Source organism: Cyanistes caeruleus, chromosome 13 (genome assembly GCF_971803275.1).
Source record: "Cyanistes caeruleus chromosome 13, bCyaCae1.hap1.1, whole genome shotgun sequence".
Lineage (NCBI taxonomy): Eukaryota > Metazoa > Chordata > Aves > Passeriformes > Paridae > Cyanistes > Cyanistes caeruleus.
The window spans coordinates 6,933,007-6,950,294 of record NC_141713.1 but is presented as its reverse complement, the minus strand read 5'-3'; the positions used below and the strand labels follow the sequence as shown (position 1 = coordinate 6,950,294).

The 17,288-nt window shown below is 40.6% G+C and overlaps 1 protein-coding gene across 10 annotated transcripts in view; it reads right to left on the bottom strand.

Annotated features, from left to right (window-relative positions):
- Positions 1-17,288, bottom strand: part of AGBL1 (AGBL carboxypeptidase 1) — a 239,592-nt gene that overhangs the window by 97,520 nt on the left and 124,784 nt on the right. For 3 of the 10 annotated variants that reach the window (XM_086848699.1, XM_086848697.1, XM_086848698.1), the window contains one exon: positions 13,506-14,336. The exons of 4 other annotated variants lie outside the window; for them this stretch is intronic. In XM_086848699.1, the coding sequence (XP_086704825.1) occupies positions 14,121-14,336 (216 nt within the window). In that variant the 3' untranslated portion in view covers positions 13,506-14,120. Of the gene's footprint in view, positions 1-13,505; positions 15,345-17,288 lie in introns of those variants that run through there. 3 more of the 10 variants (XM_086848705.1, XM_086848704.1, XM_086848706.1) reach the window with 1 other exon arrangement.

Sequence of the window (17,288 nt, the reverse complement as noted above, 5' to 3'; positions counted from 1 at the left end):
AGGGGACTTTCCTGCAAAGCCCTCAGACAAACAGGAGCAAAAGGTAACAAGGAGGGAACAAGTGATAGAGCTGGTTGAGGGGAAGGTATATGCTAAAAAGCAGGATTTTTCCATCAAGGTCTTTGCATTAGTTCTCTCAAAGCTAAGTCACAGAAAAATGAACAAAATAAGGGTTGAGGCCAAATTATATTTGCTGAAGAGGAGTTATAGAGATTAGTGTATTAATTAATTGAGACAACGATGTCAGCAAGGGCCTGACCTTTATTCCTGCCCTAGTAACAGCTTTGTCCCTGGTGACTTTCAGCCTGCATGCTCAAGCCGTTTAGATACATCCCTCAATTAATCTCAGGATACCCTCTGGGAGGTAGGAGAGCAGCACTGCAAGCTTCAAGCAGGGATGCTGAATCAGAGGAAGAGTAACCTAGTCAAAGGCACCTCATCAAGGGCATTGGCAGAGCTAGGGAGAGAGCCCACAATTCTCTTTACCTCTCACAGTTCACCTCTCATGGATAGGAGAAAAGCTGTTTGAAGGTATTAATCTGGAATTCTGCCATATTTTATTTTAAAAAATAAAAAAAAAAAATAAAAAATCAGAGACTAACAAGAAATAAAGATTAGGTTTCAAAAAGCCCCCCACCGCAAAACCACAGTAAAGAATCTGGTTTAAAAAGAACTTGTATCATTTATGCTCTGTAATTAAAAGCCAGCAATACATGAAACTTGAACAAAATGACAGATACTACTGAGGCCAGGACAGCAGGAAGGTCTTCAGCCACATCCTGCTTCTCCCCTTTGCACTGAGACCAAGTCCTTCCCTCAGGCAGATGAACTCCCTGTCCCCTGAGCCACTGTGACAAAGGATCTCCAGAGTCCACAAGTGCAGCTGGATGGCAGGATATGAGGTAGGATGAAGAGCTTGTGCTGTCCCACACACCAGGGATGGATAGGGGTGCAATCTGGACAGGCTCAAGAAGAAAATGAGCAGTCACAGTTCTTCAGAGGCAGTCAGGGGACCAAAAAGCCACAGGAGTTGAGAAAAGAGTGGTGATGCACAAGGATGTTTGTGACACTGGAAGGTGCCTGCTGCTATCAGAACAGATGTTATTAAGTGACTGGGAGCCTGAATTTGTTTGGCCTCCCAAGCAAAAGCAGCAGACACATCAGCCCATCGATCTTGCCCACAGGCTTCATCAGTCCAGACTCCAGTCAGACTGAGTTCCTGGCTTCCCTTGGGAACCCTCCTTGTCACTGCAGACCCACCAGTGATTCCAAGGCTGACCCCAGTCACCACCACTGGAGGTGATCCTGATTCACTGGTTTGAATTCCTGGCTTGACCTGGTTCTGCTTCATCACCCTGTACCTGCTTAGTGACCTGGGCTCTGGGTTGAATCTGCCCATCCTTCACAGGCCTGCTCACCCTGCTCAGCTGCAGGCTTGGCTGGCAAGGAGAGACATCTGGAATTAACTTGATTTCTCCCATTGCTAGGACTGCACTTAACTCTTCTCAGTGCAGGCTCCAAATTCTCACCACTCCAGGTGAGCAATATTGCCAAAGCTGTAACCTGGACAAGAGAAACTGCTCCCTCAACATGTCAGTCCATCCCTAGCTGAGCTGAACCTGCCTGTCCCTTCCACTTCAGCTCTACAGTCCTGATGCTGAAGAAAGCTCAGGCAAGATCTCTGCTGTGGATGGAGCCCAGACTGGCACATACCCATCTTTGTTCCACGCTCCTCCATTTAGAGGTTACAACATCCCAAACCAAAGGCAAACTTCACTGCATTGCATTGCACTCACTTACCTGGCACCTTCTTGTCCATAAGGAGCCAACACCTGTCACCTCTCCACTGTCATATTTGAATTTGGTCAAAAAAATTTTCCAATGCCTTTAACTTTAGGCACCGAATTAATTTTCATTAAAGCCTGCAGGGTTACCTCATGTTAGAACCCAGTTACAAAAATGGATTTTGTTTTTGTTTCCCTAGCTATTGTTGGCAAACATTAGTAATAGTGAGAGAAGCTATTTTGGGACTTTTATTGGCAAGTCTTATGTTCAGGCACTAAAGGAAATAATTGGCTGACAGTGGGAAAAAAGCGCTAGACATGGCTTTCAAGAAAATACCACTTCTGCCAAGCTCTTTACACACAACTTCTCTGGGGAAAAACCCCAACAACAAACCCCAAAACAACAGAAAACCAGAAGACTTTATTAACTGCTACTAATAGGGGACATATCAGTGGGGATGAAGGAGAGAGAAGGGCACACATGGAAAGTTCTGTCTCAGACTGACAGCCACCAGTGTTCAAGGACACATTTCTGAGACACAGGTACCACAGTTAAAATAACATGTTTGCCATGTACAGACACAGCAGTGCACATTTGCATACTTGGAGGTGTGAGAGAAAGTGTTTTGAATTAGTTCACTCATTTATGTGCCCACATTCAGTCACAGTCTTCAGCAAAGTTTGCACTCACAAACATTTCCTGCACACAAACACTCCACCAGTACAAACACTCACCTCCTGTGAGTCAGGAAAGTACAGGCAGGAGCTAATAGAAGTACACAGATTCATATCTATTTCTCTTGTAAATTGTGCTCACAGTCTTCACTCATTTATTAACGCTGTGCTAACAATTTCTAGTGATTAGTGTTAAAAAGGGAAAGCACGATCATGCAGATCTCGGTCCTTCACAAGTGAATTAATTACACTCAGCAATACCTGTCACCCCTAATACATACAAAGGAGTAAAACAGACTTGTTTTTTCTATTTCCCAGGCATTTGCTTCAGTGTAACTATGATTTATTCATCAATGACCTAAGAAACAATACAATAAAATTCACTAAATGGAAACATAAAAATTAAGCCCTTTCCCACAAAGCCACGCTGAGCAGTACAATCACTCAGACTCTTTCAGACTCCTAATGAAAATCAAAAATGATTGGCAAACGATTTAGGAAAAATATAACCTGTTCTTTTTCACTTCTTTGTCTGTGTGTGGAGACAGTACATTTGTCAGCAATGGATGATGCATCTTATATCATGCATAATCATAAACCTGTGCTGTCTGGTGCCACTAACCTTGCTGTGCATCCAAAACCCAATTAGGATTACATGCAATCAGTGAAGATAAAGACTTTATTCCGTCCCCAAGTGTTCTTGTACCAGGTTTGCAAAAGCTGTGGGCACAGCTATTCACAGGGACTAAGCACCCACTCACAGACAAATCAGCTCATTACATGGGTTACACCTGGAATTATTCTCTCCATGTACCCTACTACTGATTTTCCCTTCAAGTGGAAAGCAAATTCTCTACAATCCCTATATAGAGAGGTCGAGTTCTGTATATAAAACAAATAATTTTGTGTTGTTGTACAAAAAATGTGCCATGAGCAATGGAATTAAAAATTCTTAAGGCTTTATTTTTTTTTTTTTTTTTTTTTTCTCTTTTCCTTTTAAATTCAAGAACATATACATAAATGAGATGAATTTTGAGATTATGCCAAGGCTCAATAATATTGACACAGAAATATAGGTAAAACATTTCTGGTTGTCTTGGGAGCATTCTGGCTGTCTTAAAGGAGAAGGCCTTCAATTACTGACTGCCTTTTTGGAAGCTCTTTAAGGTTTAGATTCTGGGTGAGGAGTTATGAGAGCTCACATTTAATTCAGTTTATCATAGCTGTACACTCTCAAATGAAATCAGTGGAACTGACTGGAAAGAGAGGATATTTAATGAAGCACCTTGGGGCTTGAAATATCTGTTATTCAGTCTTCATGAAATAAGCCTCTCTTCAGAATTTTACATTCCCTTATTTCAACCAGTCAGGATCACCAGCAAAGCCAGCCTGACCTTAAATGCCATCTGGACTGTAGTTATGTATTCCAAACACACCGAGAAGAGCCACATGCTTCTCATTCCTGGGCTATATGAGAAGATAATAAGCCAAATCTCTACCACAATAATTTGATCCCTCTTCAGGCTGTCCCTCTTTTAAGAACTTTTTCACATGGATTCAGGAATCTACCCAAGCATTTTCTTTCTCAGAGAATGTAGCAAAAATGTTACCAAAAAAAAATATGAGAAATCCTGATAAGAGTTTTCTTTTCTAACAATGGACTCACAAAAGGTCCCATCCACGCTCCACCAGTCAACAGCACATTCACTACAGCAAGGTATAGCCTTGCAATTAGGAACAAGGGCATGAACCAGCACCATTTAGACATCTGTGGGATGCTGAGCACCTCTGCATCATCAGACCTTCAGTTGGGTCTGATTCCACGTCTCCATCTCCCATCTGAAATGGTCTTGCTGTGCCCTGTATTCCCTGCCACTAAATCTATCCACACAATTTTAAATCCCACAATGTTTGTGCTGAGAAAGAAGAAGACATGTTATTTCATGTTAAGAAGACATGAAAGTTCCTTTCCACCTTTTAATAAACATCATATGAGCAGTAAGGAGGAAACATTACAAGGGATAAGCTGTTCTCCCTTGCCCTGCAAGCAGCAGGTAACAACTCAAAGCAGCAGATGTGACAGGCACAGCCTGTGCTGGTTTGCTTTCCACCACCCCTCACGTTATTGAACGTGTTATTGAACGGGATTGTTCAGTGTGAGGGGACTGCCCCACCCTTCTGCTCCCATCCTGGGTGGAGGAAGGGATGGGACAGGACCTCACAAGGCATTCATCGCCTTTGCTGTGCTGTGGGCTCCACAGGCAAGCAAGAAGTGCACAAATGGCAGTGTTGTGAGCATGCTGTCCTTCAGAGGCTCTGCTGCAGTCCTGTGCACTGCACACCTCCACTCCAATTAGTTACAAATGGAAGGGAACTGAGAGACAGAATTCCCCCCAGCTTTGCATTTATTAAAAGGTCACCAAGGAAATGTGTTTTCTTTTCCTGTGAACAGAGATATCAGAAGCTAATGAAATCTGAACTCAGTCACTGCTGCGTGCATTTTCTTTTCAGTCTTTAGAACTGAGCTTCCTTTCCCTTTCACAGGCTACTACAGACTCCCATATGTGCTATGGCAGGAAAGATTTAACAGGAAGGCTGAGGCTATTCACCTCTGCCTTCTTCCCACCCTACCTGCACTAGCAGGTGTGACAGTGTCACCTGGCAGCAGAATGACACAGAGCTCATCATTATTTTAGTTGCACCTTTCCTGGTAGGGATCCACAAGGAACATCTATGTGCATTCCACACACCCACACAAGGTACATGCACTCATGTAGTAGAATTATAAAATCATTTAGGTTGGGGAAGAGCTCCAAGATCAAGTTCCATCTTTGTGTTAGACTCGGGCAATGCTGCTATCAGTCACCTGTGTTTCATGTTCTGTCTATAAGCAGAGATAAATGTACACTCACACACGTACACACAACCTTGTGCACACCTTCTTCCAAGCACAATCTCTCGTTTGCACACAGCCAATCCAGGGCTGTGAATAAGCAAATCCAGGGAAAGTCATAATCATGTACATCCTGTCACTCACCCATGCTAAAACCCCTCCAAACCTGCATGCTCTGTCCCCAAGCACACACCCTTCCCGACCCCCTTCTCTAGGAATGCAAGAGGTCTGGGAATCAATAACCATTTACAGACCTTCAATCCACCACTGTCAAGTTTGTTCTCCCCTGTTTGCAGTGACAGACAAGCAGAGTAAAGATGCAGGCCATCAGTATGCAGAGGAGGAGAGGTGGGCACTGTGTCAGCATAAAAAGCAGGAAGACACAGCTAAATCCAGTTGAGGTTGTTCTTGCCTCCTGCAAGCAACTGAGCAGAGCTGCCCCTGTCCCAGAAATCTCTTGCTTTATTCCCAGGACATCAATGCAGAACAGAACAGGGCAATAACCACAGGCTATTTTCCAGAAATAACATAACTGTACATCGGAAAATTCAGACAGAATCCCATTCACCTGTTTCCAAAGCCTGAGCAATGACCTTACCCACATAAAAATGTGCTACATGTTCAATATAATACAAAAATGACTTGATGCCATATCCTACAGAGGAGACAGTGTGAAACAAAACACACTTCAGGAACAGCAGAACCTTTAGAACTCTCAGGATGCTTTGCTGATGTCTTAAAGAGAATGAACATGCAAATGCAGTGCACCTGAAAGTAGTCAATACCAGTGGATTTCAACCAACTTTGCAGCATGCAGAATAACCAAAAATCTGACAGCATTCCCAGAGTTTGATATGAGCTCTAACCATGTGCCTCTGTCACAGCCCGCAGCCTCAGCTGCAGAGCCAGCATCCGAACATCCCAGAGCTACTCAAGCTCAACCCACAACATGGCCCAAAGCCCTGAGTTTATCACTGTATCTATATTCAGAGATCTCAATTCTGCATTACAAACAAATCCTATTATGCCAGGCCTGAATCTCTCTTGGGCAGAGACCGGCATTAATATAAATATAATTATGGTTGTTTAATAAATGTACAATGTCTGCTGATCTATCTCGTTAAATTAACCACAAGAGTGAATTTTGTATTAGTCCTGACAAGGCCTGCTTTCAAAGCTGACATTTAATACCAGGCCCCAGTACAAATCATACTTCAGGGCACAAAAATCAATTGATTTGGTGAGAACTAAATGTGTGAAACGATAGAAGCAGTTTTGGTGGCTTGTTGAAGGTACCCAGCCTGTGCAACACCTTTACCAAGAGCTGATCAGTCAGATAACAAAATCAAGGCATTTCTGTGCATGTGGAGTTAGCAGGGTTGCTCCTGACCCAGAAAAATCTTCAATGCTCTGACCCCTGGAAGTCCTTCCAATCATTGAACATACTGGCCTGATCAGAAAAGCGACCTTTCTGTCGTTCTTTCCAAGCCAGCCTGAGCTCCACTTTCAGATCCCATTTATTTCATTCTCCCTCACTGGAAGAGACAGAAGGGCTGCTCTTAAAAGGTCATTACAAAATTGGTGTCCAGCTGCCTACTGCACATTCACAGTTTTCATCTTTCCTTGGTGGAATGGTTCTGGTAGCAGAGGCAACAGGGCTGACTTCAGGTGCCAATTCACCTGGGCACAGGAGAGCTGAGGGTTGTGAACAAGTCACCAAGCAACTCAGGCTTGTTTGTTTATGTTGTGTTCCAGGGTTGTCTCTCTTCCTCCCCATCACTGCCAGCCAGCGAGGCATTCATGCTCTGGGCCATCATGACATAGCTATGCAGCCCTTCTCCCTAACTCACACTACAGACCCAAGCCCATTCCTCCTCAAGGCTAGAAAGGAAAATATGAGAAAGGCAGTAAAAATAGAATTAAAAGTATAATATAATTTAAAAAAAAAAAAAAAGAGGGCTAAAGTAAACATCTACAGAAATGCTAGATTCATACTCCATTGTTTTCATGTAGAGAGAGCAATTCAAACCAAATAATCTCACTCAACTCTCAATTATCTTGCAAGATAAAATTACTTTATCAACTATCACCTTTCTCTCCAAACCAGAACTAGTCTCTGCACAATCTGCTGAGCAGTACCTTTTAAACAAATGACCACTTAAAAAAAAAGAAACTATGAGCAAATGCAAAACTGTCCTTATGGATCCTGTGGCAAAACTAAATCTATATATCTACTTTAAATTATATTTTATCAAATAAGTGATCTCCAGCAGGATTAAGGTACTGTAAACTGGACAAAATTTCTAGGCTTTTTTTAGCCCTGGTAGTACACAGCTGTACATCTCTCCCAGAATAATTTTACAGTATCTTCCTCAAACTCATAATATCTTTTTTTTATTGCTGCATTGTATGAATCTCTGATTCAATTTCATTGTAGAATTCAGTCATTACTTCCAGCACCCCAAAGGAAACTTCCTGCTTTATATATAAAGCTAAGAGGAGGTAGAAAACAGGAAGAGATTTGGTGAGAGATGTTTTGAGAAAGATGCTTTGTCTGAGACAAGACTTCCTTGTGAGACTGTGACAGGCTACAGGTGACCTTTCTCAGGAAGAGCTGCTCAGCTCCTGGCTGATGTTTTTGATCAGACCCCACAATAAAAATATCTTTGCAAGATATTTTTCCCTTCTGCCCTACAGGGGATGAGGGCTGTTCTATTTTAGGTGAGTACCACTGCCCCTGGGTTGTGCAATTAAGTCTCTTTCTGGCTCAAGGAACCTCTCATTATTTACACAAAATATTACATCTCTTACATGAGAAGCAGGGACAAGTTCAACAAAAGACCTTCTAGCAATCTAAATCCTTGCTTTGAAGCAGGCAGACTGGAATCTGAGTTTTCTTCAGCCAAAAGAGTGTAGTGACCTGCTCTGTGATCAGCTGTTTTCAATTTCTGCAAGTTATTTTAAAAGGCTGTGTTTTCACCCTAGTGCAAAATGGGAACATTGGCTTGAAATATCAGAAGTCTTCAAAGACAACACCTACTTTCCCCAACTACATATCAATATTTTTATCTTCTGTGGCAAAAGGTGCTGAGAAAGTGTTGACTGTGGTGATGATGACGACAATAGAAAACGAGGCAAAGCATCTTCAGAGGCATAAGTCCTAGCACCAGCCTAGTGAGAATTTGGTCTCTTTAAATCCCTAAAGCAAAAATGTTGTCCTAGGACAAAGTACACAGTCAACAGAGTAGAAAGTTTCCCATTTCTGGGTCAGAAGAAACAAACTGAATAACTCTGACTTACAGATGTCAATCCATGGTAAATAGAAAAGGTTGTGAAAGGAAACAGTTTGTTCCCTTTGCTCTTAGCCCAGTGACCTAATAAATCCCAGAGGAAGAAATGATAAGGGCTAAGATAATCAGCATTTAGTATCATCATTATTGAAAACACCCAGACAAGAACCATAATCTTTGAAAAGATTAACATGGTAACGGGTAGAAAAAGGAAGTACTCTAACAAATTAAAGGCACTACTTTAATTAAGGCATCTGTTTAAAAATCTTATCCATGCAATAATTTCTATAGTAGTGTTCCAGAACTTATTTTTTGGTGATGGTCACAAATGCTTTCTTACTGTTCTAAGGACTGACTGCCATGAATTTTTACTCTTTATCTTCTTATATCCAACATTACAATGGCTTGTGTCTATCTTCCCTTTTTTCTTTGTTCAGGGACAATAAATCTGTGCTATTATTCTTCACAAGATTATTTTCACAAGCCATATTTAGGGAAATGACCTCTACTGTTGTTTACTCATTACATTCAGAAGCACTAGTAAACAATTAGTGCTAACAAACAAGAAACTGAGACTGAAATAACAGAGACCTGTCTCACTATAATCAATCACGTAGATTTTTCATCAGTACTATGAGTCACTGTCCTCTACATTAATTATTACTTTCTTTTTGCTACTCAACCAGCATCATTTTTAACCGAACATGTCCTCAATTCCTGATTAGAGAATTGTGCCTTTTTGGATATGTAGCAAAATCCTTTTTGGAAAAGGACTCAATTTCTATTCATAATACTTCCATTTTTTCCCCCCTCTTGTGGTCTGCTTTAATTCTAATATTTCTTCAGCTCTGAAAAATCACCCTTATTAAGGAAAAAATATACAAGCAAATGTGTTAATAGGAACACTGTCCCCTGCCCACATTAAATGTAATTGGGTCATGATCACTGGTGTCTAGGTAACCACAAACTCCCACAACAAAGATTAATTCATCATTTCCTGTTACAAAGTAGTCCAAAATAGAACTGCAGTGGATACTACATCTTTTGTGCTACAAATTAGTCATCTGTAACGTTTGGAATCTTTAATAGTATTTACTGCTGCCACACGGAATCTCAAGCAGATCTCACCCAAACTGAAGCCCATGGCTACACATTTATTTTTCCTGCATGGAACACAAGTGCTTCTGAGGTAGCTTATCCCATTTTCTGCTTTAATTCAGTGTACCAAGGAGGATCATTTCCTAGCCTATGCCATCCTACCTGCAGTATGTAGACCTGAATTATCAGTAAATGAAGATGCAGCACACTGTCATTCCCCTCATCCCAGCCAAACACCCCTACTGCCTTTTCTGTCCTCCCCATGCAGGGAGCAGACCAGGAGCTGGAAGAGTTTAAATTCAAGAATTTCCAAAGTTTTCCCAGCAGGTTCTAGTACAGCCAATTAAATTACAGCTTATCAACAGAGATGATCTCTCAATTAGTCTTGCTCATCACTCTTTAGCAGTAGTGTGGAGACATTTGAGAAATTATTGCATCTGCAGTTTTTGCTGCACTGGCTCAGTTTATTTATGACAAGCTGTTTGAGTTTGAACTGCATTTTTTTCCCTTTACCATTTCATGAAAGGTTAGTTCTCTTCCTCCTAAGTGCAAGGGACCCTCATCCATGCTCTCTCTGAGCTCTGGAACATGGCTCACTTCTCCAAAAAAGGTCTGCTTCAGATCAGTTTATGCATCCAATAATCATCTTTCATTCCTCCCTTGAGTTATACCTTTAAAAAACTCTCTGGTGAAATCAAGATTTTTTTCCTTCCTTTTCATCAAAAAAGAAGAATCCTATCATATAGAACTCCACGTATTTCTCTGCCATCTGTTCCCAAAACACATCATCCAAACATGCCTCTGCAACTCATACTTCTGGTCTAGACAGACAGTGCAGTGTCACGTTGTACTTGTGTTTACTCCTCTGTCCACTCTTGCTAAGTGAGGCTCATTTATGACTACTTGGTTGAAAACAGCCCAGTGCTTGTTTGTTTTGCAGCAAAAGACATTGAAAGATATCCTTCTAATTCTCTGTAGAGTATCACACATCATCAGCATTGAATGTCTCTACATTCTCTCTCTTCTCTTGGCTGTAAGTAACCAACCTAACAGTAGAAATAATATCTTCAGCCTCATCAGGTCTGAGCCTTCCCTGTTTATGACAAGTATGCAAATGATTTCTGAATTGTCCCCAATATCTGCATCTCTGTATGATGCATGCTGTGCCAAAATGTCTCTTTCTAGACCACATATCTTCACTTGTAGATCTCCCACCATCTGGCAGCACAAGTATTCCTTAGACAAAAATTAGAATATAACACATCCAAGGCAGATCACAGCAGTTTTTTGGGTTTTATTTCATCATCCATATGCAGTATGCAATGCAGGGTCTTACTAAAGATAAGCCATAAAACTTCAAATTCCACCCCAAACTCTCCTGCTAGGATTATCAACTTCTGTGTCTGAGTTCATCTGGCATAAGAATACCCCCACTTTACAAGTTTATCACACACAGAAGAACATATTTCTGCTCTGGTATTCAAAATGAAAGTGTTTACAATTTAGTTTGGTTTAATTTACTTTAGAAATGAGTTAAGCCAAATTTAATTAAGGCCACCTTAATTCTGCTTCAGAGTGTTGACATGTAGCTTAATGTGGTTTAGCACAAGAATTTCCACTTGCTCCTTTAGCTAATTCAGAGGCACTTTCCTGCATGTTCTGATATAGACAAACTATTAAAGAATTAAGCATGTTTAATTAATTATCAAAAAAGACTGAAAGGTTGCTTAGGTTGCATTGTGTAAGTACCTTCAGGAGAACAAACTCTAAGTTACTGAAGGTCTCTCTAAACGAGCAGAGAAAAATAGCACAAATACAGCTAAAACATCAGGCAGATGAATTCAAATGAGAATAAGGCAATAATATTTAACAATTACTGACACCTAGAAAATGCCAAGGGACCAGACAGATTTCCAATGCTGTGATATTCTCAAATCCAGCCTGGATATTTTTCTGTTTACACAAACACAAGTTAACGGGCTTTGTACAAAGCTGCCTGGGTGAAACCCAAGGGCTTATGATGTTCAAGAGGTCAAACCAGAAGAACTAACAGTCTAATCTAAGCATCAAAGCTTCGTGAATTTGTTATTAAAATTCTGTTTTCAGTGCTTAATGCCTTTCCCAGCAACTGCAGCCTTCCCTGCTACAGGACAGGCTGCACCTGGACATGGCAGACAAGGGCAGGAGCACAGAGCTCCCTTTGCTCTTGCTGTGACACTGGAATATTTGTCAAGTCTTCAGTCCAGGCTTGAGACAGAGCTACAGAAAGGCTGTGGAGCTGCACAGGACACTGTTATCATACCCAAGGAGCTGCAGTAGGAGCAGAATTTCCAGATGTTGTCTTGTGCAATGCCCACCTTCTCTGGCAGGCAGACCTGAGTCTTACTCGAGGACAAGCCCACCACCCAGCACACTCTGCAGACACACAGGCATTATTTATGATGTCTAAAGTACCAGGCAAGGACACACATTCTGATTCAAGCAAAAAAAAACATGACAGCACCAGATCAGTAAGGAAGGAATTTAGTACTGTCAATGCAGAGAAATTACAATCAGATCTGCTCTACTGGGCAACTGGAAACCATTTGTGTGGTAGAAGAAAAATAGAGAAAAGGTAACAATTAGTAAAAGCACACCTAGAAAGCAAATAAATCTGATTTGGAAACAAAACAAGGAAATGAACCAAACAGACAAGAGGTGGGTAGAACAAGGATGTATTTGCAGATCTGGAGACTGAAGAGAATGAACAGACCCTCTAGTGTGATTTTAGGGGAGACCAGAGCAGGGGGCCTGGATAACATAGTAGGTAACAGAGGCATGAGGACAGCAGTGGGTCAGACAAGCAAACTGGGAACTACTGCAGCTATGGGAAGCACATTTTACAAGGACACAGAAACCAGCAAAAGGAAAATTAGATTTAAAAATATAGTTTATGCTTAATAACAGACAGCATATACATATTATGGGCATCTGGTAGAATGCACTGCTGCAGGAAGCCCTGTCTGATAAAAGATTACAAAAGAGAATGAAAAAGTGACATAATTATTGACAGAGAACGTAGCTCGTTATTCCAAGTTTTGAAAATGATAATCAGGGCTCATGGTGAAGTGTATGAAGCAGAGGAGAGGCAGGTTGGGCTGGTAGGATTATTTCCTTTCTGTGTCTTAGTCTAATTGAATCAGTTGCTTTACAGGCAGGTTTTGTTTTCTTCAGAGCTGTGAGGAAACAGTGTCTGCGTGAGGCAGGGTACCTGATTATATGGACCAGTGATCTGATCCAGCATGGCAAATGTTATGATCCTAAGAGGAGAGAAATTCATCTTTACAGAAAATCCTGTAATCAAAATCTTTGAACTTTAGATGCTTCTAAAAATCCATGCGTAGTCAAAGGCAAACATGGCTCTTTCAGCCTGTGCTTTTCCACCTCCCCATTCTTATTTTCCATGCCTGAGGAGTTCATGATGAGACTAGGAGCTTCATCAAAGGGCAATTTTCAGCTGCCAAATAGATTTGTACAATAAATCCACACGGGGCCAGATTAACAAGCAAGAGAGACATCAGAAATCAAAAAGCTAGCTGCTGTAATTCCCAAGAAAACTTGAAAGGATGATGTGCAATGATATTTGGGCTTTTAAAGGGGCACCACCGAAATGCTGCGGGGTTAGTTTTCATTAGGAATGTTGCTTTTCTGTTCCTTACCCTTCCCAAGAGGTTTTTCTTTAGAAGACTGAGATCCCATGGACATTCAAGGTCATGCCACACCAAATTTCTTAGAGAAATTTATTTCAAATAAAACAGTAACATTTCATCAAGAAAAATCACATGTGTGTGTGTGACTGCAATTGTCTGATTTGTCAGTATAATATTTTAAACAGAAAATGAAAAAATATCTTTAAACATTGAGTTTGCTTTATTTTTACAGCTTTTCTGTTTGTTCTAATAATCTGTACTGTGAATGTAGTTAAGGCTCAAACATCTGAAGTCAAACCAGGTCCTCAGCTATGCCCATAAACTGAATAAATACAATTCAGAGATTAGCCTGACCATAAATTGCTAGGCATTTTCAGCCTTCTGGCACTACAAAAGACTGTTTGACTTCTGAGTATGACAGCACTGATTTTAATACTAGGAGAGTTTGTTCCTCCTTACAGCACATGGACAAACCTACTCCCTCAATTACGAGGTGACAGCATTTGTTGTTTTTATGTCTCCACATGACTACACTGGTTTTGTTCATTTTCAAATGGGGACACAATAGCAGTCACTTGTCAGCAGGGTGAAAATACAGAGGTGAGCCATTGATTCATGTCTCGTTCCCTCACAAAATGCAATTTCTTCTCCATGCAACCCCAAGTGCAATAGCAAATAGCTTTTTTTAGCTTCAAGTGCCTGGGCTGCCCAGATTGGTAATGTCAAAACCTGGGATTCTTCCATCTAGTCCTGTTCTCTCAAATGCTGGAAGATGGATATGACAGGACACTTGCACTTCTGTGCAGTCTTGTTGCTCATCCACTTTGTAGAGAAACAGTTTGATAGCCCCTGTACCTATGAACTGCTTTGTGCAATACAGCTTTGGAATATGGAAGTGCAAAAGCAGCTGAGGGGGAAAAAAGGGAAATATAAAGGAAGATAAACATTCAAGACAAGCATTATTCAAGATGATGCCTGTTTTCCACACCCCAGCCCCATGGAGGTTGCTATGTCCCTAGGTTTAACAAAAAGCCAGCTCCCAGCTAGGACACACCATTAACATTGCTAACATCAGAAGTGAGTGAAAGGAATGCAGGAGATTTTCAGGATTTGTTGGAATAAGCTGTGCAAGGTTGAGTGCCAAGCAGAAGGGGTTAGCAGCAGAGCAAATACAACTGTATGACAGTGGACAAGGGTGGGCCAAGAAAAAGGTACATGAGAGCTCTGCTTTTCTGTTCTACATGCCATCCATGTCCACTGAATCTCAACAGGGCTGGACAACTCTCAGCTTTGCAGAGTCAAATCTATCATGAACTCACTTCTGTTGTCATTCTTTATCATGGCATAATTTAACCATATGGCATGGCATGTCTTCTCAAGGTCACAGCAAGTCAGGAATACAGCTGGCTCAACATCTCAGGAGAAAGAATTATCAAAATCAGAGGTGAAAAATTAATTTAGTATCTTCATTCATGATCCGGTTAGCACCACTGACCATCTTGTGTCATATATGCAAAAGGAAATTAATTCCAATATATCTTCCCTTGGGTGCTCAGCAATAACGAGAAGGAATAAAATACTGTTTCCCAGTGCTCCTGATAATTCTTGCATTGGGGTTTAATTCTTGCTGGGTGCTTTGGGGACAGGGAGGCTAAAGAAAGCTCTGTGCTCTTCTTCTCCAGTATCTTTCTCCTCTGTTTTGAGTAACAGGGCGAGTTCAAGCACAGTGGAACATTCCTGCATCCCCCAACACTCAGATCCTGCAGCTCAGGAATAGCAAAGCAGATGGCCTGAGCAACAGCTGAAACCCACTGCAGCAGGTGCTGGGAAGGACTTTTTCCAAAATGTCTTTCAAGGCAGCATCCGTGGGACACCTCACCAGATGGAGCAGTGCAGGCAGCCACCCCTGTACTGACTTGAAAGAGTTAATAAATCATTGTTTGTACAGCAGCAAACTCTGCCTGCTGGACTAAGGACCCACAGCTTTTTCCAGAGTCATTCACAAAACACCAACGTTTGGCAAACGTGGAAAGAAGGGCTGAGTGTTGTCAGCAGAAACTTTAATACAGTTACACTAATGCCAGAAAATGGGTTCTAACCCTATATAAGGCTAGAAATCCCCAAACCAACTCCCCAATCAAAAAACAAAAACAAAACAAACAAAAAAAAGACCAAAAAACAACAGAAAACCAAACGAACAAAACAAAACAAAAAAAAACCAAAAATAAGCCTTCTTCAGATGTGATAATAAGAAAAATGACCCTACTCAGTGGTTGATCTTTTCCAAAACACCAAGGTTAAACTGACTCTGGAATGGATCAGGAAATGGGAAAACAGAGTATGGAGACCAGTGTTACCTTCTTGCAAACTTTACAGACTGATTTAAATACATATAAATAGCCCTCCCATATGGCAACATTGAGCATCCTCAACAAAAATTAGCAGATGGCAAAAGCATTCATGACTTTTGGAAACAGAGATGATATTTACACCTCATGTAGTATTTGTCACATCTGCCTTAACACAACTGTCTTATTCCCCATCAAGAAATATGGGATCTGCTGGGGTGGTCCTACGTGTAAACTCTGGTTTTCAAGGCCCAAAGAATCCCTACAAGGTTCTGCAATTTGCTTTTCCAAACCATCAGAGAGCCAAAATCAACACAGCTTCAAACATATCTGAGCACAGTTGTGATTTCTTAGTTAGAATCCTGTCAAATAATAAAACAAACAAACCAATAAAAAACACTTAACAAGGGGAAGTATTCCAGCAGTTCATGTAAAAATTCCATATAAGAACTTCATGTAAAAACCTTGTAGATTTAAGTGTCTACAAGAAGGACAAACACCCACCATCTCCCTTTGTTTGCTCAGAAGCTCCTTCTCTCTTCTTCCCCACTTCCTAAATACCATTAGTCCCTATAAAGCTCTATGAAGTGAGGTCCAAAAGCCTAAAAGGTACAATTACAATATCTTACAAAATGAATCATCAATCAATTAGCACAAGGGGTGGGAGGAAATAATGGAGGCAGGAAAATAAAGCAAATAGGAGGCAAACTTTTGCTTTGGGTAACAACTTAAGAAAAGGGAAAAAAACAACACCCTTAATTTGAAACATCTGTCCTTAGATTAATATTAGATAACTATTTTTTTTTATACTTTTCTTGCTGTTACATCTGCTTCCAATTTGAGCCACTTTGGAGCAGAACTGGAAGCAGACCTATCAGAAAGAAAAAAATATTCTTTCTTATTCTCAGCATCTGCTTTAGAATGAGATCTCTAGAGCACTGAGGGTCAGCTAAAAACAACACATTTTAGAGATGATTTTTTCTTCTTTAAAAAGAAGCTTTTGAATGCTTTTGAGACTTACTCATACTCAGGAAAAGTATAAGCTCTGGGGCACAAAAGAAATCAGAATTGGGAAAGAGTCTGTAAGACTTGCAAAGATGATCTAATCATTTTCCAGAAATGTATGCCAGAAAGCATAGAATATATCCCATTTTCTTTATTTTTTCTGTCTTCAACTATTTATCAAACATGCTTTATGACAAGAATATTGCTGAAATCATTTTTGTTGGTGGCTGAATACTGGCAACAGGCCAAATTAAAATTATTTGCAAGTTTCTGCACCAGACTTCCAATTACAAGAACAATATAGATTTTATGGGAGAACAGAAGCAACATCATGTGACCTGAAAACTCCATCAAAACAACTCAATTTCTGACTATTAACTGTAATAAACTGCTTATGAATAAAACATACATAAAAATTCCGCACAGAAATTTGGTAAGTAATCTTCAAAAGTAAGGAAGATAAAGAAAATATTTAATTGTGTACTGATAATTATGAAGAAATAGTG